This window comes from Diachasma alloeum, unplaced genomic scaffold (genome assembly GCF_001412515.2).
Source record: "Diachasma alloeum isolate Michigan unplaced genomic scaffold, Dall2.0 Dall_scaffold_00178, whole genome shotgun sequence".
In the NCBI taxonomy this organism is placed as follows: domain Eukaryota; kingdom Metazoa; phylum Arthropoda; class Insecta; order Hymenoptera; family Braconidae; genus Diachasma; species Diachasma alloeum.
Genome location: NW_021680344.1, coordinates 1,213,310 through 1,240,225, shown reverse-complemented (window position 1 = coordinate 1,240,225; position 26,916 = coordinate 1,213,310). Strand labels below are relative to the sequence as shown.

At 35.5% G+C, this 26,916-nt stretch overlaps 1 protein-coding gene across 2 annotated transcripts in view; it reads right to left on the bottom strand.

The window, feature by feature from the left end:
* LOC107039638 (forkhead box protein O) overlaps positions 1 to 26,916 on the bottom strand; it is a 121,695-nt gene that overhangs the window by 31,640 nt on the left and 63,139 nt on the right. The window contains exons 2-7 of one of the 2 annotated variants that reach the window (XR_001460968.1): positions 13,437 to 13,561; positions 13,159 to 13,347; positions 12,962 to 13,077; positions 8,270 to 8,499; positions 5,514 to 5,870; positions 993 to 1,311 (exon numbers count right to left, since the gene is read on the bottom strand). Coding sequence is in view for 1 of the 2 variants with exons in the window: in XM_015259372.2 (XP_015114858.1) it covers positions 1,099 to 1,311; positions 5,514 to 5,870; positions 8,270 to 8,499; positions 12,962 to 13,077; positions 13,159 to 13,347; positions 13,437 to 13,561 (1,230 nt within the window). In the remaining variant the exon portion in view is untranslated. Of the gene's footprint in view, positions 1 to 491; positions 1,312 to 5,513; positions 5,871 to 8,269; positions 8,500 to 12,961; positions 13,078 to 13,158; positions 13,348 to 13,436; positions 13,562 to 26,916 lie in introns of those variants that run through there. The other variant, XM_015259372.2, reaches the window with a different exon arrangement.

Genomic DNA, 26,916 nt, shown 5'->3' with positions numbered 1-26,916 from the left:
CGGTAAATTTTTCGCCGAATTCCCCTCGACCTTCAAAATTAATCGCAATATCTCCCTCAAACTTCCCTGCAAACAAACCAAAGTGTCAAGTTTAGCAGAAAAATTTTTTAGCCTGCAAAACTTGACACTTTCATTTGTTTGCAACGAAGCTATCGGGAAATATTCCGATAATTTTGAAGGTTTCGCGGTATTATAACTGAAAATATTAAAATGGACGTAGAAATGTAATTACCTTTGACTGGGACTATTTATCTTTAGGGATTATCGTAATTTAATATTAGAACCTGAAATAGGGGATTAGGATAATGAACACGGAGCGAAATATTCAATAAAAATTGCGTTCCGTAATTTTTATCTGAATCTCTTATGAAAAATTACGATACTGTCACTTAAATGTTCTGAGTCGTTTCCGTAATCGGTGATGGAATTATGAGTTCCATAATTTGTACTGAACACTTCTCTCCGTGAAATCAATGGGACAACAAAGTTAATTGTAATTGTACTATTTTCCAATATATTCTGAATTCTTTCCTTCACAATATTTTTACAAAACCTTCCAATTAATAACTGATGAAGATATTGTTCTGCTATCGAAAAGGTCGCAATGGATGTGAAAATGTATAACGAACTCATACTTCCCACTTCATTCAATTATGAACCAACTAAAAATTTGAAAAATCTCAAATGCTGGAGTCGAAATATTTTACGAATTCAGTAGAAAATGATTTAGATTTTTTTAACGAAGTTTCCACAGGAGAAAATTGAAAATTTCTGTTGAAATTACTTGTTGTTATTAAATATTCGTATAGTAAAAAAAGAAAAACATTTTTTTCTCGGCCATCCTGAGAAGTACGGGTGAACGATATTACCCGCTGGGTAGTACAGGCATCAGCTACCCTACGTTAACACTTTTCCTCATAGCCGTCAACACCCCATGCTTCCCCAAGTTGACTCGATGGTTCACTTTAATATCAATTTGTTTCTGTACTCACCAGTGTATTGTCGCTTGGATGCGCGATATTGAGAAAAACGCGTTTGATGTGGCGGCATGGAAGTTGGGGAGAACGAGGCTGATGTCGTTGTTAGTGTGCACCACTGCTAGTGAACCCAGGAGGGTGCTGCAGCAGGTGTCGTTGGATTTGTGGCATAAACGCCACTCGATGGATTTGACGAGCCAACCTGATTGTTTGACGTAACAACGTTACTCTGATTCATGGCAGTGTCTGTAACTTGGATAGCTGCTGTCCCCAGTATTCCTTGTTGAAAGTTAAAGTCCAACGTGCCGTCCATCGAGAGCTCGTGTTTGATTACCTTCAACATAGAAATTAGGGTTATAAACCCTCGTCTGGTCATACGCGACTCAGCGACTTTGGTCACCTCCGCAGGGATACGCTGCGGTATTATTTGGGCAGCAGCCTTGCCGAATTCACCCTACACTGATAGAAAAAGTAGAACGATTCAGTTGCACCAAATGAGGCTTCTTAACTGTTACCGCGATTCGTTAATAGTTAACGAATCGTTTGGTTCGACTAAACCATTCTATCAGTGTACACTCTCCGGACATGTTTAGTGAGTTTCCGGCAACGTTGCGAAACGGGCAGTTCCTATAAGGATGTACTACACCATTTCGGCCAAAATTCACGTTTTTTCATTTTTCTAGCAAATTATTGACCGGATTGACGCGAAATAATATACCGTTTTTGCGTTTTATCATTATTGACTGACTCACAAAGTTTCATGGTAGTGCAATCATTTTCCTGCATTTTTTCTCAAGTTTTGTGAATTTCCGAAAAGTTTTAGAAAAAACGCAGGAAAATGATTGCACGATCATGAAATTTCGTGAGTCATTAAGTAATGATAAAACGCAAAAACGTTATATTTTTTCACGTCAATCCAATCCACAATTTACCAGAAAAATTTAAAAAAAGTGAATTTTGGGGAAAAGGGTATAATACATCCTTAATCCATTGAGTCATGGAGCTTGTCCCCACCCGGCGAGTGGGGATGGCGCGCTCAGGGACGCATCTGGGAGTCCAATTCAAAAATGGAAAGAATTCTTATCATTCTTTATCATTGAATCATTCGATAAAACTTCGTTTAACCATTTAGCAATATCTCTCTCCCTGTTTATGTTAGTGAGTGTTATAAAATCATTGGGAAAAATGTCGAATCGGCTGAGGCACAAAGGGAGGTTTGTGAAAGCGCATGTATTGAATAAACAGCGAAATTTTGCTTCGAAGATGGTGCATGCCAAAGAAAACCAAAAACTTCAATACACTGCTGCAAATACAAGTCAGGTTGAACGAGAGAATGAAAAAACGAATATTTGCTCAGGAAGGAGAATTGTTGAGCTTTCAATCCTTGGCGAACATTTAAAATGTAGTTGTTGTAAAGAAATACTATCATTAGAAAATGTTGAGAATGAAAAACGAATGGGACTGAATTCCATCCTCTTCTGGAATTCATTCTCTGGAAATTAGTGGTAATTTCCATGAAGCACTATTTGATGTTGAGGTTTTAGAAACATTGTCAGAGAAATTAATAACTAAGGAACAATTAGTCCTTGCAAAAAAGTCGTACTTTGAGTGTATCGTATCGGAAATTACCAAATAAAAAGCATTGACATTATTACCTTCGTTAATGGTTTGAATGTATCTGACATGTTAAAAAAAATTTCCAACTCTGGTATCTCATTTGACAGGTTGTTGACAGCGAGTAAACAAAAAGGAGGATTGATGCAATTATTATCAGAACGAAATGACATGAACAAACCCCGAGTTACGAAAACTAAAAAAGTTAATGATAAAATTATTTCCTTTTTTGAGAGTCGTGAGTCAAATAACACATGACTATCTATCATTTTATTATACTATTTTCCATGTTTGTTAATTATTACAGTGTTTATAGATAGTCAATAAAAAAAAGACTGAATTACCGCATTTTTGAACTACTCATTATAACCCGACCATTTCAAATACATCCGCGCCACCGACTCGAAGCTGCGTTGTTGTCACGACTCGCATACTGAACTCACTTGCCCCGTCCATTGGGGGAATAAATAACTTTCTATGATGATTTCTCGAAAATGAAATGGTCGATCAATTTCATTTTTTTTCTGTACATTGATTGACACTATTTCCACACTGTGATTTTTTTTTAATAAAAAATGTCGAGTGGTTGTTTTTAAAAAAATTATAAACGATAAAACTGCATTTAACAACATTTAAAATTAAAAAAAAATGATCTTAAGTTTGAGATGGTCAATTGCAACTATAATGGGCTTATTTTACAGCTAATTTTTAGAGCGATCTACGATAAAAATTAAAAAAAAACTATCGAAAAAAAAAAGTTACACGAGAACAACCTTAACATGGGAAAAAATAATTCATTTGTTGGAAATAATTTATTCTCCTTATGAATTTTAGGATCATTTGATTATAATTAGGATCCTTAAGGTATATTCCTGGAAAACAGGTTTTTCTGACGATTCTCCTCATATTTTTCATGGATAATGTATTAAATAATGTACTAAATGGTTCTTACGATGTTCTTAAAAAATGAATCTGTAGTGAATTCTTTGTGAAATTTTATAGTACAGGGTTTCTGCAATAGGGGAGACCGGGGCAAAGCGGGGTGGCCGGGGCATAGGGGATATATAAAAAAGGCCAAAATTGAGAAATTCAAGGAGTTGACGAGGGGTCGATCAGGGATCAACAAAAAGTAAAAAAAAGCTCAAAAAACGGGAATAATATTGAGGAACTTTTTTAAAAAATTAAAGAACTCTGGAAATTCTTTCAGTTCTTTTAAACACCGGGATGAGCTACCATATTGGGTATTTTGATTAAAACTGAGTTCTCACAATGATCTAGACTTAGATAGTCAGATAGATTTGCTAAATCCATCCCCCAACAGTCGGTAACGACGGAAAAAATAAAAAATGAGAAGAATGGAATTCCACTTACAGTGCAGACTCTCTGTTTATTGATATAAGGGTCACTTTGCAACTAAAGCAAGAGAATAAAAACAATCAATGAGGATTAGGATTTCACTTCGTGAAATTGACATGAACAAGACAAATACAATGAATAAATTCGGAAATTTCAATTTCTGAAATAAAAAAATTAAATTCAGGAAAAAAATGGCTTTTGTGGAAAAAATGAATAATGAATTTAAAAAATAAAATTAACCTGATAAATAACAAAAATGTTAAAAAATGTATAGAAAATTGTTACAACGTACTCTTTCTGTTGATGAACATGAAATTGAAGAAAAAGAATTCTCTTATGCGTACCCTATCGTGCCCCAAATTAAAAAATTGATTCATTGGGATCTTCCTTACCAATTTCAGAGTTTTTCTGACGTTTTTTTTGGAGATTTGAAGGTGAAAAACAAAGAAACAACATTTATAATTATTTAAAAAATTTTGGACACTACCCCACTGTGCCCCCAACTGTAATACGTTGGAGTCACGAGTTGATCATTTTAGGATGTGAATAGTGATTGCTAAAAAACAATATAAGTATGATAGAAGCTCTGACCCGCCTCTTTATCTTAGGTACCCCGCTTTGCCCCGGTCTCCCCCATTCAACTCTAAAAAATGGAAAGTTCGTGAAATCATTTCTCATTTGATTCCAACAGTTATTGTTGCCCTTATCTACAACATATGAGGATAGAGAAACTTAATAACTTATGAGCACGCAATCGATGAAGTCATTCAAAACTTTTTTCGGAAATCGATAGGGACTAACTTTTTCGTGGAATTGTCTTGGAATATACTTTAATAAAAGTGCGAAAAAGGATTTTCAATGCCAAAAGAGGCTGTGTAATGAGTAGACGAAAAGTCCCAGAATTTTCACCTAATCTCTGCAACTCATATAATTGATAGTGAGAATTCGTAATGTTATCGTAGAATGCATCGATTCAATATCACATGCTAGTTGCCGTATCACATGCTAGTCAATATAAATCATATGATTTGAAAGTCAGGGAGAAATTCTGCAAAACCTAACCAACAAACATCTGCATAACAAATTAAATCGCAAAATCGCCCCGCCAATTCTATTTGCTCAATTCTCATTGGTTATAGGCATGCGTATCGTGTTGGTTAGATCTCCTGGGCTTCCCCCTTATATTTGCTACCGCCGGGTTGTTTAAAATCGTATGATCATAAAGATTCGTGGAAAATTTCATCTTTAGATGAGTCTTTCCCCTTTTTTTTGGGATTCCGACAACATTTGATGATGGAAAAAATACCACGACAGCTTGAGTTACTTCATCTCCGCCTCTAACTTTCCTAAACCGTTCAGTCATCATTAAAATTTCAACCTACATATAACGCGACATACTTTTTGACAACATATCACTCTCCAGTCGGCATACTTCAAAAAACTTTTCAGTTCAAAACTCTAATTACGTCCAGAATAAATAACAATTCAACCCAATTAACTAATTTCCCCAACGTGTGAAACCTCCATCAACGTCTGATTCATCTCCAAAAACCATTATCTTGTTACCTCGTCCACATTACAGTCGAAACCACCGTGGAGTCCCTCAATATTAATATTCAAGTCATCGAGCAACGTTGTATTATTTAATGCACCCATTAATTGGCCCATCATTGTGCTCGGCGTAGAGGTTGGCGTCTGAGGGGGACTAGAATTCGTTGGTCTCGTTTGACTCTGCCGCTGCTGATTCTGCTGTTGCGTTTGACTCTGAGCTTGTAGGAGGTACTGTAGCTCTTGCTCGTTGACTGTTCTCATTTGTTGTTGTTGTTGTTGTTGGGCCTGTTGTGTTTGTTGTTGAGCACCCAGGGGTGATGTGCTGGATTCACTCTGGTAAGATGGCGACATCCCTGAGACCGGACTCAAATTCTAATGGAAAAACCATATTTAGTACCGATCGCCAAGGGAGATTTTCAGATGAAGTCCTTTGAATAGGGAACTTGCATGGGGTTCAGTTTTTCCAATTTTCAGACGTTTTTAACACCTATTATTTTGGTTATGACGTCACAAAGTGGCATGAGTAATGCTGTACGGAGAGAAAAATCTCTCAAAAATTAGTGTACCTTCTCATCAACGCATGGGACGTACCAAAAGGGGCACAAAAGAATACTCTATACAAATTGGATTCTGACAATCATAATTCAGACTACCTCTCTCCAAACTTTCGTGTGCAGCACCCGACTTTTTTCCGCTCATTAGAAACTAGTTTGAGGAATCGTATTTTTATGGAACCAGAGACGAAAAACTGGCGGGGCCCTCTTCAAATTTTAGTGTGCCACTCACTGAATTTTCTTCTGTTCTCCTTTACTAAGTGGTGACCTCTGTGATTTGAAAAATGAATTGGCCTCGCAATGCACGTGGAGTAGCGCATGCAGTGCGAATTTTAGTGAATGGCACACCAATTTTTGAATACCCGAGCGCGCGACTTCGTAGAGTGCCACCTACTATTTTCTACCTTGCTCCTTCGAATGATAGGAGTGTTACATTTCTATTATTAGCGTACTCCCCGATACGTCCCCGAGTTGGTGGATGGATACCAGACTAATTTTTGGAGGGACCTTCCACGAGATTGTCGTATATTTTTCTCTCCGTGTGGGTAGCGCTTCGTTGGTCGAATCCTATCGTAAAAACGAAAAAGTAAATCGATCTCGAAATATCTCGAAAATCTCGAATAAGCGTAAGACTGAAACCGAAGGGCCACGTGAGGAGATGAGAAGGCGCGTGCGTAGCACGCGCGGTCGGTCTCGTGTGAGGATAAAGGGGAGCTGCCGTCATCCGTTGGATGAGGCGCATGAGAAGATTGGGGTAGGTTGGTGCGAACCATTCTGTGATTGGTCGAGCGTGTGACCACTCTTGTGACGTCATTAGCGATTCCAAAGCATTCGAAATCTTCAACTTTCCGCAATCAATTATTAATTAACGAGCAATATTTCTAATGTTCATAAACGAAAAATCAATCATTTAAGGCTGAAACTTGAGATTAATAAATTTTTTTAAAAATTCATGCAAGTTCCGTATTCAGACGAAAAAAAAAAGATTCGGAAACTCCTGGAAATAAGTGAATTTCTCACTCATTTTAAGAAAATTTTCCTTTACAATTACATTGAAAAGTACTAATTCTCACTCATTTTTAATTGGATATATTAAAATTGTACTTAAAATCAGGTACATTTTCTCTTATTTTGAGAAAATTTTGGTTCTAGAATTCGGAAATTTTGGGTTTTCAAATCACGAATATTTGGAACTGAAAATTAGTCCACTAGTGTTTTTAAATCCTTTGTTATTCAAAGTATATGACTTAATTAATGTTGAAGTAATGTTCAATTCTTTCAGAAATTCATCCCTTTCGAATGTTCTTACCTTAATAAGAAGGTATTTAGCACCGAATTTGAAATTAATCAATCAATTTATTATCCTTGGTACAATGCTTTCTAGAACCACGAGTCTCTCAAAATCGGTAACTTGACGCTTGAAATTAGAAACTTTCCTCTCTGCCGACAACTCGGGGTACGCATTCCAGGATTGAATTACACAATTATTTCGAAATGAAGTTGATATCACGTAATTACAGTCTGATTTTAATTATTTCAAGTCCATTCCATAACATTATCTCTGACTTCAAATAATTTCCTAAATTTTGTGTGAAATCTTACGGATCTAATCATATGGGTCAAAATAATTCGAAGAGTCAAACGATTCAAATGGCGAAGATCGTTTCGCCTTTAGATCATCTTGCTCATCTCACTCGTCTGATCCTTAGAATAGTTTTGGTCATATCTCCTGTTCGATTTGACACACGCAAATGCCCAAAGGGATTATGAGTGAAATTAACATGACCCTTACGATTTGCTCCATCTATTTCCACCTAATTACTTCGAAATGAACTTAATGTAATGTAATTACAGTGTGATTTTAATTATTTCAAGTCTATTCCATAACATGACCTCTGAATTAACTTCAAATCATTTCCTAAATTTGGGTGAAATCTTACAGATCTAATCATATGGGTCAAAATAATTCGAAGAGCCAAACGATTCAAATGATGAAAATCGTTTCGCCTTTAGATCATCTTGCTCATCTCACTCGTCTGATCCTTAGAATAGTTTTGGTCATATCTCCTATTCGATTTGACACATGCAAGAGATTATGAGTGAAATTAACATGACCCTTACGATGTGCCCCCTATATTCTCGAATTGACTCCTTCCAGAAATAACGCTATGATGAAGTACCCCTTCGATTAGACATAATAATCACGGATTTACCCACCATTTGACACGTGCAGGGCTGAAGACGATGAATCGGACATCTCTGTCGGTTAGCAGGCTGTGGCGTTGGGGGTAGACCGTAGGGTGACGTTGCTTTACGCAGAGTATTATTTCTCTGATATTGAGCCTCGAAGTACGAAGGTGGTGGCACTGTCTGCTGTTGATGATTCGGTGGAGATGTTTGATACATCTGGTAGGACTCCAACTTCATCGACTCGGCAAGACTACCGGCTTGAAATAAAAATCATGATCTACTTGGATATCCTTAAATTAAGGAGAGTTAGACTCCACCTCAACCTGCCCCTTTTCAATTCAAATAGTTTTCGTTTGAAAGATTCAAGTCGTCAATGGACTTTATGGTCCAAGCGACCTTCAACTACTTGAATCAAGGCAGTTGTTTGCCTAGTGCGTAAAATAGATCTGTAGGTCCAATAATGAAGTGGTAAATCGAGAGATAATCCGATCGTCTCTGAAAATCACCTTTGAAGAAAATGATATACTTTCTCTTGCTCTTGTACCAAATAATAATACAAAGCATTCTCTTCATTCTTCCGAAGATTATTTCATGTGTTTGCAACATATTTCTGACCGAAAGAGCTTATACAGATGTTGAGAAATATTATTACTCGAAATTAGGTTGTCTGTTTTCGGGTTTTTACGCTAAATTCTATGAGAAGTGAATGCTATATGCTATCCATTCACGTCCGACGTTTCTATGTGGACCATTCCGTGCTATTTCAATGAGAAAATTTTTTTTTGCCAAAGTTGTACAAAATACAAAATTGGAGGTATCCCAAGGTAAGTAATTGTTTGTAACACCATAACTCGATAAAGATTGATTGTATCGAAAAGATGAAAGAGCATGCAGAAAAACCTAAACGTAAATTACGTTCTACTAAGCGCAATTTACGGTTTGTTAAACGTAATTTACGTTTAACGCCATTATGATGTCTGGTGACTTTTTTCTATACTGAAAATCTGTATTTAGGCTTCAAAAAGGCGCGTTTTGCGGTCAAAATCAAAACGTAAATTACACAGAAACAAAGCGTCTTTTATGTTTTACTAAACGTGTTTAACGCTTAAAAAATCGTAAATTACAATCTTAATAGAAACGTATTTTATGGTTTACTTATGCGCAATTTACGACAAAAACATTGCAGTTTATGTTTAAAATAACTTTTTTTTTTCGTCGTTAATTACGGATAAGTAAACGTAAAATAAGGAAATAATCATCGTAATTTATAAATACAAAACCGTAAATTACATTTATGTAACTGTAATTTACGAATGCGAAATCGTAAATTACGTTTATGTAATCGTAATTTGCAACGATTTTGAGAGTTATTTACACTTTAACTTCAAGCGTAAAATAGGCTTCAGGAATCGTAAAAAACGACTTCTTAAACGTAATTTCCGTTCAAGTTTTTCTGCCTATTTTTTATTGCTAAAGTGTGATAGAATCATGTAAAACATATTTGTTTGCAAAAAAGTCCAATTTGCAATAAATTTGTTGACAAATAAAAAGGTTGATAAAAAAAATGCAGCGCGAAACAGAACCGAAGGAAATATATTTCGTAGGGTGCTTATCAGGGAAGCCGCTGTTGATTTTCATGGTGCTATTCAGTATAGGGTCTGAGATATTAATGATTTCGTACTCACTGATTTCTCCGCATGATATCTTTCTGAACTCTATTAATTACAGAATTTTAAAACCTTATGGGAGTAAGGTAATATTAAACACATTAAAGCGGGTTTAAAATTCTTCAAATTAGTACGTCACAATGAGAAGAAAAACACAAGGGAGCAAAAAAAAGGAAGAAAGAGCGATTTTCCTGTTTTCAATTCCCGGAAAAAGTGACCGCTGATCGCCAGTACAATTATCAATGGAGGAGATTGACATAAGTGATTAGAATTCATCGTAAGAGTGTGATCAAAAAATTCTTGAAAATGTTTAAAAAAATTTCAAAGAGCCTTTTTTCGTACAATCGTCTTGTTGCGAGGTGCCAAAGGATTTATTATTTCGTTTTTTCTTCCGACCGACAGGCCGCTATTTGTTTTTATTATTATTAATAAAAACAAAACCGCCCAATTATACATTATTCATATTTCCTCTATTGAAATCATTCCTGAATATTAACCCCTCACGGACGGGGTCCTTTTGTTTCCAAGCGTGGAGGACGCTCAATACAACTACAATGCAATGACTTCTAATCAACGGAAAATCATGAAACCGATATGTAATTAAAGCTACAGTATTCCGCTTTTCGTTGTTATTTGTTTGGTTGAGTTAAATTCCATAATTTTGGAAATAATCAATTTCAAAGAGAGTCATTCATATTTTTATGGGTCAATGCATGGCATCGACGCCGTACGTGAGGGGTTAATTAAAAACGCTCTTTCAAAATCTTCAGATTTTTTTTTACTTTTTTAAAAATCTGAATTCAGAATTTTCGGGTGTCCCTAAGTGACGGGGCATCGAGTTGAAATTTCGCGATAGAAATCGAACGAAAAAATAAATTTAGATAACGTTCGGCAGATAATGGAGCAGGGCCTTAAATCGCATTCAATGTCACTCTCCTGAAAATTACTTTTCGACTGTCCATGAAATTTCAATTGATTTCTACAACGTGAGGAGAATGCTGAGACCCTTTTGAAGGTTTTATTCTTCTCCGCAAAAAGGACTCTCCACTGTCTACCTCAGACTCTGATATAATCAAAACTCGCACTAAATTCAAATCAAATGGATTCAACTCGATTTACCACTTCGCTTCTAGATCCTTCATAAATATGAACCCTCCCGAGTGGAAATTCCGGTCAGAACTTGATCAAGTTTGGATCAGGTTAGACCTGACCACTGATCAGGTATTGATCAAGTTGACGGATCCGGTCTTGATCAGGCATGTTACGCCTCTGACCAATCCGGATTTGATCAGGACGAATGGATCCGAACTTGACCAAATCAACTGTATGAAAACCGGATGACCTGTCTGTCAGTATCAATAACAATTATCAATAATAATTAATCCAAAACAAAAGATAATTCAATTATTTCACCGTAGGCCGCCTCTCTTAATGAATCTCTACTGCTATTACCTCTGAAAAAGCTTATTATTTTTTTACCGATGCTGGGGATCGAACCGGGGACCCTATGATTGCTAATCCTATGCCCTAACCACTACGCTATCGCGCTATTACTATTGAGTAAACTGTACATTGCCTATATGATTTGTATCCGGGTATTCGTTGAATTTACGATTATTCCTGATCTCGCGGATGTGCGTGTGTATTCTTCGAGATAAAATATGCTCAATTAAATTCTTATTTATTTTATTAATGAATAATAATAATGATAATAACAATAACATTAATAAATAAATAGACATTTGGTGATTTTTTTTCTCAAGATCATTTGCATGTAAGTTTGATACTCCTCTAATACGTATTTACGGCATCATCATCCCTCCCTTCTGTACATTTGAGGAGGACTGGCCGTTAATTAAATTGTTTAATTAAATTAAATTAATTTAATTAAATGAATTTAATTTAATTTAATTTATTTTAATTTATTTTAATTATAGTATGATGATCCTTTTCAAAGATTGAAAATAATTATTGATAATGGTTGATAAAACTTAATTTGAATAGTATAATAGTAGTTAACTAAACTATCCGAAAAACTTATTAAAATTAATGTCAGGTGTACCGGATCTGAATCGGATAATTTTCTCTTCAATTGACCCCGTTCAAATGCCGATCAAAGACATCAAATCGGAATTTGATCAAATTGGGGTCAGACAGCCGACCTCAGGGTGAGATCGTGCCTACCTGATCAGAACTTGATCTGAATCATCCTACAGTTTTCCGGNGGTCGTGCTTCAGGGTCTGATCGTGCTTCAGGTGGGCCTGAAGCAATTTCCACTCGGGCTACTCGCGAGGTTAACTGGGCGCGAGGCGGCGCTGACGCTTGAACATGGCCGGTTATAAAGCGTTTCAAAGGAAATCAACAAAAGGGGTATTAGGGGTAGCTTCCTATTGACACACACAATAGGGAACTTGCATGATTTTTTTTCAATTTTCTAATCTCAAGTTTGGGACCTGACTAATTCATTTTTCATTCACGTTTGAAATATTGCCCGTTAGTTAATAATTAATTGCTAAAAGTTCAAGATTTCACACACTTTGAAATCACTAATGACGTCTCACAGAACGGTTGAGCACTGGACCAATCACAGAATGGCTCGAGTCGAAATAACCCAATCTTGAGCTGCGCCTCGGCCAATGGAGGACAACTCCCCACTCTCTTCTTATTCGACCAATGAAGCGTTACCTGACCGTCTTCGTGACGTCATGACCGAAAAATTCCTCTCGAAAACGACTGATTTTCAATTAATTGTCATAAGACATCTAGGCAATATTTCTCCATAATTTTCGCCGTTTAGCTATCATACATCCATCCTATGTTACGAAGAATGTGTGAATCGGGGAATTAAAAACAACTGAGCTTCATGCAAGTTCTCTATTGGGAGTTGTCTCTAAGTCAATCAATTATGTTCCTGAATAATAAATGAGTTTTTAGTCCATTGATCCCATTAGGCCCTGAAAGTGTGATTGAAAATTTTGAATTGGAAAATGTTATGTCAGCCATCGTGCAGCTTCAGCGCCGCCACTCGTCAATTCAACATCGCGAAAGTACCTAATTGCTCAGGACTGTAAGAAGAGCCGTAACTTCCGGTCCAGTCTGGCTCCCCAAGGACCGCAGGAATTGGACTGAGGCGACCGACTGATGAGGCATTGCTCGAAGCTCTTGGCCTATTTCGAGAAAAGAACATTTCGATCATTTAGAGTAATGAAGAACGAGAAATTTCCAACTTTTGGCGGTCGATTCATTACCGAAAGTCGGGAGACAGCTGGAATCCCCCAGCATGAAGTGGACTATCAGGAAATAGATCAAGACCCTCACTGACACTGCTGCTCGGGCTCGGGGTTGCATCAGCCTGCAAGCCATTCCTCAACGCCTCGACCTTCTTCTTAACTCGACCCCTTCGCTTCTCGAATTTACTCGTCTCCATCGACGTTGCTCTACGAATATCCGAATAATTCATCAATGAATCAAGTGGAATGATATGGAACAACAAATTCTTCATGCTATCCATTCATCGTTTATTTACCTCCTTCGGGCTGATTTTCCGGGTTTAGCGTCAGGATTTATCATCCACCAGGAACTCTTCCCTGTTCCCTCATTCTGCACTCGCATAAATCTGTTGTGCAAGGACAGATTGTGTCTTATCGAATTCTGAAACAAAAATCAATGACGGAATATTTAATTCAAAGGATAGATACGTATGAGTTTTGGATGCTCGTTTTTTGAATTGATTTATTTGACTGTTCATCACTGATTTTGAAAGAGATATGTCACTTTCAGTAATCTATCCTTAATTTTGAGAAATCTGTCCAATTTCTAGAGATTCGGAATTGTGAAATTCAACGCGTGTAAAACTCTGGAATTCACGGATTTTGGCACTAATTTTTAGTGATATTTCACCTGCTTTCTAGTGTTATCGTCACTAGTTTATAGAGAAATGGCAATGATTTTTCTCTACCAATGATATAAAATATTGTATGTCACGGAGCGATAAAAGTATTATCTAATTCATGTGATTATAATCTTCGCCTTCGGCTCGGATTATGAAGTCACATTCGTCAGATAATACTTTTATCGCCTAATTACATAATGTAGTATTAGAAATTTATCGCCAAATTTCAGTGATAGAAATCACTTGTTTTTTTCTGTAGATATTGGGCCTTAACACCATCAGTGTTATTTACATATGTCAAAATAATTGGCTGAATAAACAAGTTTTTTAGAAGTCAAAATAAACAGAAACCGGATAGCTCAGTCAGGAAGAGTACTCGACGCGTAATCGGAAGGTCCCAGGTTCAATTCCCGACCTGGACGACTCGTGTAAAAATCTCTCCGCTCAATCCCCGCTTGCTATACAATCAAGCCGGGGCTCAACGGTCGGTTCGAGCGCGTGAATGGAGGTTCAGCCGCTTCCCCGGTTGAATTTCTACACGGATATCTATTTTTGATACCATTGTACTATACCGATAGAATGATTCATTTATTCCAAATGAGATTCGTTAACTATTAACGAATAAACATTTGGTGAGACCAAGTGGACCCTAGCCTTCAACCAAATCCATTTCTTAACAATAACTCATCCTGTCTATCAGAGTATGACGTGAAAAAATAAAAGAAGAAAATAGTGAAATAAGAATTAAAAAAGAGAAACCATTCGAAAGCAAATTTATTAGCAACAATAACTATACTTATTTATTTTTAAAATGCAATTGTCCACTTGTTTCAGTCGATTTATCTTGTAAATTAATATCGAGAATCATTGTGGTTTCCCGCCTACCTACTCCAAGATTCCATCCAATCATATACAGCGACGTCACAAGATGTGAAAGGCTAAACTCACGTCTGTAGTACCACGGAGTTCTGAAATTGAGAGACTATTACTAGAAACTGGAGATTTCTGCTTCTCGATTCACAAAAGATGGAATTCCTCACAGCATTCTAATAGAATGTCTGAACGAATGCGCCAAGATTCACTCAGACAACCCGTTCGGAAGCAAATTGGTAATTCATTAGCAACAATAACTATGTTCGTTTATAAAACATGCAATTGTCCACTTGTTTCCGTAGATTATTCTTGTAAATTAATACCGAGAATCATCCTGATTCCCCTCCTACCCACTACAAAATCCTATCCAATAATATCCTGCAACGTCACCAGATGTGAAAGGCTAAACTCCTACTATCACGGAGTACTAAAATTCAGAGACTATTACTAGAAACCAGAAACGTCTTCTCTATGCACAAAAGATGGAATTCCTCATAATATTCCAATAGAATTTCTGAACGAATGCGCTAAGATTCATTCACAGAACCCATTCGGAAGCAAACTGCTAATTTATTAGCAAACAATAACTATACTCATTTATAAAAAAATACAATTTTGTTTCAGTAGATGTTTCTTGTAAATTAATATCGATAATCATCCTCATTCCTCTCCTACTCAGTCCTAAATCCTATCCAATAATATTCTGCGACGCCACACGATATGAAAGGCTAAACTCACGTCTGTAGTACCACGGAGTTCTGAAATTGAGAGACTATTACTAGAAACTGGAGATTTCTGCTTCTCGATTCACAAAAGATGGAATTCCTCACAGCATTCTAATAGAATGTCTGAACGAATGCGCCAAGATTCACTCAGACAACCCGTTCGGAAGCAAATTGGTAATTCATTAGCAACAATAACTATGTTCGTTTATAAAACATGCAATTGTCCACTTGTTTCCGTAGATTATTCTTGTAAATTAATACCGAGAATCATCCTGATTCCCCTCCTACCCACTACAAAATCCTATCCAATATCCTGCAACGTCACCAGATGTGAAAGGCTAAACTCCTACTATCCCGGAGTATTAAAATTCAGAGACTATTGCTAGAAACCAGAAACTTCTTCTCTATGCACAAAAGATGGAATTCCTGATAGTATTTCAGCAGCATTGCTGAACGAAAGCGCTAAAATGCATTCAATTTTTTTCATACACGATATTTTCCAATAATATGAACCAATGACATATCCATGCATGGCCCATTTTAACCACAAAACCGGACATTTTTACGAGAACCCATCGGGCGTCGATTGATCGAGTCAGTTTGGAGGTATCGAACAGTCGTCCATAGAAAGTCTACTGGAGCCGGATTCACCCGTAGATGGGTTTTGGGGGTTGGAGCAAGGAAGTCCATGTATACATAACGCAAAGTGGAAGTAAAAGGAAAACGTTTTCTGGATTGTAGTTGTGGGGTTATACGAGATATATTCTCAGGGCAAACTTTTACTTTGATTGGTACGGAAGGGTCGGACAACGGTGGCCGCTTTGGGTTCGGGGATATCCCGAGGATGAGGAGGATAAAGGGGTAACTCATACTCATCGCAGTCTCGTAGTCGCGCGAGATATACCTCTCATCCCTTGTAACTGTAGTTAAAAGTTCTTGGGAGATGGCAACGAGTCGCCAACTACGACGACGGCCGCCACGGGTTTATTGTTACAGATATAACCATCAAAAGCACTCTTATATATTTCGTTGTTACTGCCCCTGAGGATTTTTAGAGCTGTCCTACGAGTACATCGGGAGTATTTCAAATGCAAAAATGGGAGAGTACAAGTTTTAAAACGATCTGCGAGTCAACAGAGGGTAGTAACTGGGGGTAATCATTTTTGTCAGTCGACTGTCTGCTGAGACAGTTTTCTTTATTGACAGGGTTTATTGAATTTATTATTTTATTATTTATATTTAACGACTATCTTATTTATCGCCAACATTCTATATTTGGGTTCTGGGAAATGTCGTATTTGAGGACCCAATCATGATTTTCTATTAAGATGGAAATAGAATTTTTAAGTATTGTTAAGGATGTTTAACCTATCAAGTGGACAACTGAATTGGAAAGAAAAGAGACGTTCACGAAGAGATGTTATTTTAATGCCAGGAGTTCAGGACAAGTGACGTTAGAACCAAAAGACAAAAGTATCCAGAGTCTATCATGGAACATACTTCAGCTTGCACGTTCAAGAGGAGGGGGGAACCCACAACCCGCACCATCCATTTATTATTCCCAATAACGTTCATTTAAAATTGACTTGAGGTTAAATTATATATCCAAGTCCCTTCTACAGTTCTCTATGGGGACCATCATACAATTTTTGTATTAAATTACGTGAGAAAGACGGGAAAAACCCCTAGTGTTATTTAAATTATATATTACAAGAATGTTGTTATTAAAAAAAAATTCTCAGGAATATTTTTAATGAATAATGGAAAGGGTTTGAACATTCCAAAACTTTAATTTGGTATGAAATGGATTTCTGCTAAAATTCTGAAAATGAAAAAATTTGTTACGATTCCGAAAAAATAATGTTGACGGTAAAAAATTGATTTTTCATGAATTATTTACGAAAGAATGTCAAATTTGGAATTTTCGTAATATTTTATAAATCTTCCTCATTTCAAATTGAAAAAAAATGTCTTAACAGTACCAAATAACGAATAAAATTTAAACCAAAATTAAATTTTATTCTTTATTTTATACTATTAATTTTAATTTAAAACTCTGAAATTGAAACAATAAAATGATTGCAAAATCTTGAAAGAATTCCAATCGAAAAATTGCAAAAGTATTTGAAAATAATTGAATAATTTAATACGAATTCTAAACGCAGTCATTTCAATAGATGCCACAGTAACGGGTGATTTTATTTACGTAACACAGTCATTCCTTGACACGTGTCGCAATTCCATAAATATCTCTCCATCTCGCCGATGGATAATAATCATCCACAGGATTGGCGTGATTTACCAACAATTAATAAGGTTGATATTCATAATTGCTCCCGTGAGAGATTGATCATGAGTTCATCACGATGTAAGCGTATGGCGACGAGTCAAGACTTGCGTGAGTTTCATTCATGGTCATCGGCTTTTCGATAAGGAAACGCGGAAAATCGATAGTCACGTGACAGTCTAATTTGTCTTTTAGTGGTCATCGTGGCGAGGAATGTTTCGAGGTTTTCCCTCCCTTTTCGTGTCCATTTAGCGCATCTGGTTGAGTTATTATTCACGATTGACAGTGTCAATTTTCGAGGATATGCGAGGTAGACTTTTTATGAAGAAATAGTTGTTGCTGGTGGACTTGGAGAAAAAACTACTTCCGCTCAATAATTATATATTGCGTGGAGAGAAATTTTCATTAAAATTCATCCTTGAAATTTAGTAGTCTTGTGGAGTGTTGGTCTTTCAAGATTTTTTACTAGAAGTCCAGTGGAAAAATGAAATAACTCTGTTCAAGAATATAATACCTGGTGCAAAAACCACAATATTTTTGTGAAAGAAAAATGTTTTTCGCATAATTTTGTTGAGAAGTGCTACACTCAGAAAAACAGCTCATCTTCATTTGAAACTTTACGTGTTTCAAAATAAAGAATTTAGTGATATAAAATCAACAATTTATTAATTTTAAATAAATCATTTATTAAAATCAAATAAATATATGTGTTTATTAATTTGCAACACAAGTATTGTTGGAGCGAATAGAAAAATAAAATGAAACGTGGAGAAATGCTTAAATTTCCACATTCGATTTTTGGGGTCATTACAATAACTTCCTCCCTTCGGGTCGGGAAGTTAAAAATTAATTCCATTTAAAGGCGTCATTTCTCTGGGTGTAGTTTAAAGTAGTAAAAACATAACTTGAATTTTGGAGATTACAATCGGAAATAAATTCTAAATAAAAGTAAATATGAATAGAAACATTCGGGTTGAATTTTTGCTCAATCGGCAGTCCAGTATCATTGATAATAATTAATCCAGAAGTGTAAAAATGACGCAGAGTCTTATGAGAAAATGAACTTTTCGAGGCTAGGAATAAGATTGAAATCTAAAAATTCTGCCCAATATGAAAATGATCGCCCATGTCAAATTTTCATAATGAATAATTTATGTTTCTGTGTGCCCCAAGTGCCGTATTATGTCAAAAGACAGACTATTGTCGAAAAAAATAATTCTTTCGAAAAAAAAGCATGGGGAATATCTCAAATCAAAAATTAGAACTCGAACATGGCGGATATCTCGAACGAATGGGGAAAGTAAGGCGGTTTTCATGAGTACAATCGTCTTGCGTCGAATTTTCATGAAGCAGCCCGCCTAACAAACAAAAGAGAATTAAATACCATTCTATGAAACATGAATAAACGAATCATAATTGTCCAAATCATTTAGGTCAGAGGAAAATAGAATAATTCTACTTTCTTAATATTACGTTTTCTTCGAAAAAAGTTGATTAGAATTAATAGCTAGAATTATGAGATTATCTCACATTTTTGACGTCAAGGACAGGAGAATCTGAATACAATATAGTGAAAATGATGATCGATTTTTTCACTTTGACCATATAATATTAATATCCAAATACAAAATTTCTGATATGAATAAAAAAAGCTATGACTCAATATTCCAAATAAAGTTTTAATTTTTAATTTGGTGCTGAAAACACGAGATGACAATATTCTAAGCACGGAATTATATTGATGAGATGAACACCAGATTAATTGAATTACCGTGTAAATTAACTAAAAATTGATAACAGTGCGGGCACGGACTTTTACCAGAGTATCAACAAACATTGAATTCCAGAAATTCACACTCTAAAGTGTGAAGTGTTCTAGACGGAATTGAATTGTAATTATGATTGAAATCTTATTCAGTGATCATAGGAATTAGAACATGAGCAAATCATTTATTGCAATATGAAAATTTAACAGCTGATAAATTGGGACATATGATTCTCATCAGTCATATTGCTTTTTGCAATGAGAACGATTATAAACAATAAATTTTAAAAAGTAGTATCGAATCTGACAGAAGGAGGGGCACAATGAAAGTGCATCAAAGTTAGAATTCATGGGAAAAATGATCAAGGATGAATATTTTTTTTCATTTCGAATTTATTTTTTCTCGTTTCATTCAACAACTTTTTTTTTTTTTTTTTTTTTTTTTTTTTTTTTTTTTTTTTTTTTTTTTTTTTTTTTTTTTTTTTTTTTTTTTTTTTTTTTTTTTTTTTTTTTTTTTTTTTTTTTTTTTTTTTTTTTTTTTTTTTTTTTTTTTTTTTTTTTTTTTTTTTTTTNAACAACTCAATGGAGTTTATTCATATCACCTCAAGACCAACGGAAATTGCTCGACAAGTTATTTTGATTCAATCCTAGGCACCAGAAGATTGATGCACAATGTCAGTCAAATGAATTATCGAAAGGAACATCAACGACCGTCTCAATTGTATACACAGAGAATGCCAGATTTTCCAGTGATTTAACAATCGGCATTTGTTGGGAACTTGGGGCGATTTGACTACACGAATACGATGAATATTTTATGGTTTTTCCGGAGACACGGAATAAAATTGATCGAAACAGTTTCTCTTGTCCGTTCTAAATGGTCTTTGAACTTTACTCCAATTCCCTTTTATTTCAGTCAAAAGGGACACAGCATTTGGAATTTGCGTGCGAACTAAAGCCAATCCAGAATTAAAGACTAGATTTTTTCAGTTTCTAAAAAGGAAGTGTTTTCTTTTGCACTCTTATCAGACCGCGGTTTCCATATCTTTCCATGTCAAATTGCGTGTTAATCTTTTGATCCTCCGGATGTGGTTTTTGTCTTGTCAGTGTGCTAAAACAATAACGAAAAGGCATAATTCTATATGAATTATTTAGAATGAGAATCATCCAATTCAATTTACTTTCAGGGCATCATTTATGTATTTAATTTTGTCTCCAATTTGGGACGTCGTCACCGAAAAATAACTCTTTGAAACGACTGTTTTTTAATTAACAAAAAAATCATTCTCCGTTACAGAAAAATTATACGAAAATTTGGAGCAGTTATTTACATTCACTGGAATAATTTTTGATGGGATGCCCGGTAAATTTTATAGTTTCGGTACAAATCACCCTCACGTTTGGTAAATTTTTCCAGTCGAACGGCGTAAAATTCACTATTAATTTCGCACTTTTTCTCCTGCAACTGAAATATCAGTTAGAAGAAACTCAGATTTTAGTTATTTGGGGCTCATAACGCATATTCTGTTCAAAAAACCCAGACAGAATAGGTGGAGAATAGGTGTCGAATGGGAAAGAAATTAATTGAATTCAAGAAAATAAAACAGACAATGAATAATATACAATGGGAAAAAATAAACAAAAGACCATTCGGAAGCATATTGCCAATTTATTAGCAAGAATAACTATACAATACATAATACGCTGAGAAAAAAAATTCCTTTTGCCGAGAAATTATTTTCTTGGGAGAAGAATTTATTTTTTTAGTAGCGTATTTCTCCAGGCCAGTAATTCTCAGGTGGTGCAAGTCCATCTCCAAATATTACAATTATGTTGAATTGTGTGATGATAATGCTACATATGACCTTCAATGAACCCCATTGACAATTATTAACATTTAGAATTATTCCAAATTATTTTACGTGAGAAAATCTCAAATTTGAAAAAATTGAAAAATAATGAAGGGTGTTTATTCAAGATCATATCTAGCATAATCATTTCATAACTCAACGTAATTGTAATATTTAGTGATGAACATGAACCACCTGGGAACCACTGGCCTGGAGAAATCCGCTCCCAAAGAAATTAATTCTTCTAAGAAAATGATTCCTCGGTACAAGTAAATTTTTTTCTCAGTGTACAGGAGCAATTTCCCACAAGTTTGCTATTCATCCGGTATAAAAAATGTACTCATTAATCCTCAATTAACATAAATATTGTACTTGATTCACCCAAGGAAACTGTAAAGGACAAATTCTTTCTAGTAATTGAAAAAAATTGAATCTTTCAGACAAATCAGTAATCAGTAAAAGTAATTTTATCTAACCCATCCTTCTCCTCCGCTCTCTATGGCGCACCGCAGGCATCCGGAGGATTGAAAAACCCCATACATCCTCTCTGCCGCAAGAATCCAAGATACATGTCAAATCTGCTGTGGTTATATCACCAAATTGTATTTCACTTCGTATCAAAAGCTTAAACGCCACTTGTGGTTTTCCGATTCTTGTTTTTGTTGGCCTGAGGGCCTTTATTCTCATATCTAGGGCAATATCTCAATGTACAATATGTACATGTATTCAGAGTTCGGCAAAATTATACTATAGAATTCAAAATATTTCATTACATGCAACATCAGTCTATTGTATTGTACAATTTTTCCATTTTTATTCAATTAATCATCGATCGTCATTTATCAAATTTTCAAATATTTTATAAATCGTTAATTGATTTTGAAAAATTGACCATTATTTGATTAAACGAAAAATCAAATGCACAAATTTACAATTTCCATTAATTAACTGAACTGAAAATTATGTATTTTTTTGAATTTTTTTAAACAAATTGGGATTTTTGTTCCGCATGAAAGCTTTATAATAATTCAAATTTAAATTTTGGATTTTTTACCAAAAATCCAATTTTTCGACCTCGTCCGTGTGTGTGTGTGTATGTGTGTATGTATGTAACAAAGTTTTTCTTCACTTGTTCGCTAATGAATGGATGTAATTCAATCATTTTTTTTCAAATATAGGTATCGTTGAGTCCTATCGATCGCCATTAATTAAAATTTAATTCATAGATTAGATTGTTTAATTTTCGAATTTTTTCGAAGATCGATTGTCCCAAGATAACTAAAAAAAATGTTGTGAATTGCTTGAATGATGGCTTAAAAAAATTGTTTGGATGTCTTTTTGACCGCCTTCAAAGATAAAAACGATAGCAATAATCGTTATTTTGATTTATTGGAAAATTTGCAAAAATTTTGCATTTTTTGAAAATCAGAATCCCGGGGATATCTTTGAATATCACACTTCAAATGAATTCAGTCATAGCTTAAAATGTTCGTTTGAATGCTATTAAGTCAAAGTTAAAAGATGATTACGGTAAGTATATCGGTTGATTTGATTTTTATGATGATTGTTGAAAATTTCGAATTTTTCATGAATTTCCCTGAAGGTAAGCTTTCTGATGGTTTCAAATTCATTCAAGTATATGTAAATAAAACTTTTTCGTCAACATTTTATCAAAGGGCTAAAGGGAGAGATAGAACCGTAAAAAAGACAATCGGTTGTACAGAAGAAAGAGATAATAAGAATAATGATGATCATAACATTCAACTAAATTGAAAATCCCGCAAAATTAGTTGAAAAGAAATCTTATTCACTTTAATAAATTGAAATAAACAATGAATTATACATGATGGAAGGAAATAATGTTGAACATAACCATTCGGAAGCATATTGCTAATTTATTTGCAATAAATAAAATAATTATACTACTTGCAATACAAAAGCAATTTCCCACTTGTTTAATACCAAAATTCCTTGATATTCCAAAAAGCGTAATATCAACCTGAATCCTTCCTGAATTAATCCAGCACTTGTATTCAATTCCTCCATTTGTTAATGATTACCAAGCCCTGTGGACAGTGAATAAATTCTTTCTACCACTGCAGCAAATCTCGAATGAGAAATAATATTCTTGAAATAAAAAAGCTCTCCATCAATATCTTTCACAACGCTACGCACACCCATCATTCAATCCTTCTCAAGTAGAATAAACTCCTGTTTGTTCATTAGAGAAAGGAACGGATAAGTACAAATAAAAAACCCTGATTTATAGATCCTCCTATCAAGGTTACAAGTACATTCGTGTGACATTTGTGAAGCTGGCGTAACACTCCTCCGTTTCATATGAGCGAATCCACAATTTATCCAAAGTGATGAATCCTTACTCCCCCCCGAAGTTTTTTACCCCGTCGCTTATATCCAAGGATATAAACTATATTTCGCTGTCCACTGAATTCACGATTCGCTTCCCTGATTCACACTTATCACTGGACTTTTTGAGTTCATTCGTTGTGGAATGAGAAATTGGAGAGATGAAATAAGAGAGGAAAAATAGCACTTGCGTAATATCACAGAGGAATAGAAATTCTCGAGTTACACTGTGAAAAAAAATTATATTTGCCAAATATAAATTTCTCGCGAGTACAATTACTACTATAAAAATTCCACTGTTGAAAATTTTTGTCTGACTTTTCCGTACCAAATTCCGGAAATTTTTATCGTGTTCAACCCTAGTGGAAAAACATAAGACAGAGGCGTAACATGCCTGATCAGAATTTCGGATCGGACTTGCTCAGTTTCTGATCGAGACCTGAACAGAATTTCCACTCGGGAAGTTCCACTGAAAGTTCAGGAAATCTTGTCATTGAAAAATCAAATATTCCATTGATTTTCTGTTCAAGTGATCTGGAAATCAATAATATACTTGATTTTTCAGTTCAATTATTCTATGAAAATTGCGAAAAATCAGAAAAATTCAGGGAAAAATTGAAAATTCATTTCATTTTGTTTCTGAATATTATTCATGTTCCACTGAAAATTCAATCAAGTTGTGAAATTTCCATCTCCCTCCCATTGAAAACTCTTTTATTTTTCGGCAGAACTAATTTTTTTTCTGAGTGTGCCTAGGAAATTAACAAAAATTGAGGAATTCCACTCTGCTATTCTAGACTTATTAACGATTAAACAGAAAAAAAATGCCAGAATTTTTCTGGAGAAATTCCGATAAAAATTACTGTGTCGTCTGGTAAAGTGCCCGAGTGGAAATTCCGGTCAGGTCTTGATCAAGTTTGGATCAGGTTAGACCTGACCACTGATCAGGTATTAATCAAGTTGACGGATCCGGTCTTGATCAAACATGTTACGGCTCTGACCAATCCGGATTTGATCAGGACGAATGGATCTAAACTTGATCAAGTCAACTGTATGAAAACTGGATGACCTGTCTGTCTGTGTCAATAACAATTATCAATGATAATTAATCCAAAACAAAAGATAATTCAATTCTTTCACCATAGGCCGCCTCTCTTAATGAATCTCTACTGCTATTACCTCTGAAAAAGCTTATTATTTTTTTACCGATGCTGGGGATCGAACCGGGGACCCTATGATTGCTAATGCTATGCCCTAACCACTACGCTATCACGCTGTTACTATTCAGTAAGCTGTACATTGCCTATATGATTTGTATCGGGGTATTCGTTGAATTTACGATTATTCCTGATTTCGCGAATGTGCGTGTGTATTCTCAGAGATAAAATATGTTCAATTGAATTTTTACTTATTAATTAATGAATTTATCTATTAATAATGAATTTTAATTATTTATTAATGAATAATAATAATGATAATAACAATACCTCTAATAAATAAATAGACATTTGGTGATTTTTTTCTCAAGATCATTTGCGTGTAAGTTTGATACTCCTCTATTACGTATTTACGACATCATTATCCCTCCCTTCTATACATTTGAGAAGGGCTGGCAGTTAATTAAATTAAATTCATTAGGAATCACCGGATCAGTCGAACCTCACAAAAACCTGATCAAGTTCTGATCATGTACCGACGTCGGTGGCCGAGTGGATTAGACGCAAGTCTAGTGTGCGAAAGGTTGTGAGTTCGATTCCCCGTGGATCCGAATTTTTCAACGGAAGGCTCCGGCGAGCGAGAGGTTGCTAATAGAGGAACCGCCTGTACCGGCATGGGTTTTCTGTGGTTTCCCCATGCTACTTCTATGTTCTATAGGAGTGCAAATGCGGTACAGTGTAGAATCCACAGTCGCATGCATAGGGTTGGATAGAGTGCCGAATGGGACCCGAAAAGGTACTCCGAGCGCGTAAAAAAAAAATTCTGATCATGCTTCAGGTAGGCCTGAAGCAATTTCCACTCGGGTGGATTCAACTGTCCAGCATCAGAAAAATCCCGGTGCTGCATAGTAAAAATTCCGGTACGGCACAATAAAAGCTTGATCCCTGACTGTTTTCTATTACATGATGAATTCCATTCAATAGTCAAAAATGAGTAAAGATTGTCATTCAGCATATCATCATATTAATTTTTCTCAACCTCTCGTCCATATCCTCTCTCCCATATTAAAAGCGGAATGCGCGGCAAACGTACGTGAAACGTTTAACAGACAAATGTATCTCTCCAGCGTTATATACCTCATGGAGCGAAACTAAAGGGCACTTATTTTATTTCTTAACCGTTTTATCACAACAATAATTAATATTTCACTGAATCGATATTATGAAAAACATCAACGTGGGATTTCAGTCGGGAGGTATGTGAGAGAGGAAGGAAGTTAGCGGAGGCGACGGAATAAATCATCTGGTCATGTTGAGTTGATGTTCGTGGTTGTGGAGGGGGGACGAAGAGTGCCGAAATCTTACGAATGCGCGATCAGGTCCTAGGATTCTGGTGGAGCACCGGAAAAATTTGCCAGGCAGTATCATAATTTTTCGTGTATTTCTCGGAAAAATTCACTGTCTCTTCGATTTTACCGGGCTGCACAAGAATTTTTCCCCGCATTTATCCAAAAAAATTACTGGTGCAACAGTATTTTGTCCTACTCTTTGCGATACATTTCGCCTGGAAAGACCATCTGAACTCACTTTACTGTAGAGCTCGGTAATTTTTCTCGTATTTTTCTCTCCGTGTACGACAATACATATAAACGACAAACCCATTCGTTAATTGACTAAACTCTAATAATTCAATGAAGCATTAATTTTTTAGGGAATGTCAAGTGTCGTTCTCCCCTTATCGTTCCATCGAACCCAAATCACGAATAGGAACTTATCAAGGAACTTTTCTATATCCACATTTCATGCACTCTTCATAGCAGATGAATATCCAAGCACCGAACACGCAAAAAACGAACAGAATAAATCAACTCTTGCTCCGTGTATTTCACCCTTTCGATTTAGGGGATAAAATAACCCAATTTTAAAATTCAAACCCCCTTGGGGTTTTCTCACCCTCCACGAACGAAAGAATTTCAGTTGAGAAATTTCAATCAATTAATCAAGAAAAGTTTATGCCGGATAAGTTGACATAACAGTTGTTCTCGTGAGGACCTTGCACTATCAGAAAATTACTTCTGAAATTTCATGTA